Source organism: Belonocnema kinseyi, chromosome 7, assembly GCF_010883055.1.
Source record: "Belonocnema kinseyi isolate 2016_QV_RU_SX_M_011 chromosome 7, B_treatae_v1, whole genome shotgun sequence".
NCBI lineage: Eukaryota > Metazoa > Arthropoda > Insecta > Hymenoptera > Cynipidae > Belonocnema > Belonocnema kinseyi.
The window spans coordinates 145,118,372-145,120,356 of record NC_046663.1 but is presented as its reverse complement, the minus strand read 5'-3'; the positions used below and the strand labels follow the sequence as shown (position 1 = coordinate 145,120,356).

The following is a 1,985-nucleotide window of genomic DNA, read 5'->3' as shown; positions in this document are numbered from 1 at the left end:
GCGAGGGCGCATACTTTGAATAAAATATTTGTTATCATTCTCTTGAAATAAATGTGTTTTTTCTTGAAAAAATACCGGTTTCATATGTATACACCTGGTAAAATGCGTTTACGTTCTACCAAACTCATGTGTAGCTTCAGTAATAAAATCGCTATTTTCACTTATTGCTCATCTTATTTCAGTAAGAACCGCGAAAAACGTCCAAGGTACCGACTTAAAAATGTAAACTGACCTGCTTATGTCTGTCAGTTTTATTCGAAATTAACAGGTGGAAATCGCAGCGCTGCATAGATTTTGGATCCTAAATTTTAGGGTCTGGTTTAATAACTAAACTTAGATTTGTTTAATTGGTCAATGATTCACTAAAAAATCGTTATACACATTTGTAAATAGCATCGAAATATGTCTTCTTACTTGAATTTCTTTTTCAGAACAACGTGCCTAACAAGTTTGAAATTAAGGTCGGAAGAAATAATATTTTGGAGGATTCTTATCGCATTATCAGTTCAGTTAACAGGGTCGACATTTTGAAGACGAAGCTGTGGGTGGAATTCGAGGGAGAAGTTGGACTAGATTATGGAGGACTTGCGCGAGAATGGTTCTTTTTATTATCAAAAGAAATGTTTAATCCATACTATGGTCTCTTTGAGTACTCTGCCATGTAAGTTAAATTTGTTCTCTCTCTATTATGATTGGTAAGACTTAAACTTTTTTTCAACTATTCATGACGTATCCTGTAACCATACACAGTTTTGTTCCTGTCCATCACATTATATATATATTTGTTCAAGGTTTAAACCCCTACAAGAAGATTCGTGCAAGGATGCATGACATACAAAATATTGTCAATGTTATAGAATATTGTGTTGCTGGGCTAATAACAGTGTACTATTATTATTAAACCATTGAGCCATTTCTCTTTCGGGGTAAGCATGACCAAAGATATTAGGTCCTAGATACGGCATGGGTCAGTGGTGGGGACGGCCGATATGTATATCTAACTACATCACCGACTATATCGAGGTGCTGTCCTCTTCAACTTTTCACCATTTCTATGGCAACCGCGTGTTCCTAGCAAGTTAGCGGGCGGAGTGGGGCCGGGGCTTACACCGAAAGTTGTTGAATTCCAAACAGAACGTGATTTTCTGTTTCTCGCGTTCGCCTTCGCCGTCACTATAGCATTCTTTGCTATAGCTGAGTCGGTCGGCTGCATCTGTACGGCCTGTACGCCAAAGTTTTGTGAACACTGAATTACCTAATTATATTAAAATTAAAGAGATCCTAAAAATATTCTACTTATTATTATTTTAAAATTTCCAGACAATAAATAAATTTTAAAAAAATTCTTTTCGTACTTTAGAATTTTAGTGAAATTTCAAAAATTATTTTTCAAAACTAAGCTTCAAATTTAAATGAAATTAAGATAAATTAAAAAATTAAATTAAATTTAGTTCAATTTAAAATTTGAATAAAATTGAGCTAAATTCAACATTTAAATAAAATTTAGGTAAATTTAAGAATTAAATAAAGTGTAGTTAAATTAAATTAATTTCTCATCTGGCTTCTTTTAAAAGAGAAATTTTCTAGAAGCTAAGTAAATAAGTTTTAAAACAATTCTATTCGTGCTTTACAATTTATTGTAGTGCAATTTTAAAAATTATTTTTTAAACTAAATTTAAAGATTGAATACAATTAAGATAATTTTAAAAAGTAAATACATATTTTTTAATCCAAAACTTAAGTAAAATTTAGTTAAATTTAATTAAAGTTAAGTTAAAATTTTAGATATTAAATGATTTTAAATGGTGTTAAATTTAAGTACAATCTAATTAAATTAAAATGAAACTGTCCTTAAATTTTAAATTTGATTGAATTGAATACAGATACAGTCTGTCAAGTTAAAGCGTGGGTAACTTTTTTGGTAAAATATTTGATTTAAACGCATGTTTCTACATGGAATTACATTTGTCAAGGTGTCGAGCAAA

General features: G+C 30.5%; 1 protein-coding gene across 3 annotated transcripts in view; it reads left to right on the top strand.

Annotated features, from left to right (window-relative positions):
- The window catches only part of LOC117175964 (E3 ubiquitin-protein ligase Nedd-4), a 398,451-nt gene that overhangs the window by 314,588 nt on the left and 81,878 nt on the right, over nt 1-1,985 (top strand). For all 3 annotated transcript variants that reach the window (XM_033365849.1, XM_033365848.1, XM_033365850.1), the window contains exon 11: nt 432-661. In XM_033365849.1, coding sequence (XP_033221740.1) covers nt 432-661 — 230 coding nt within the window. The remainder of the gene's footprint in view (nt 1-431; nt 662-1,985) is intronic.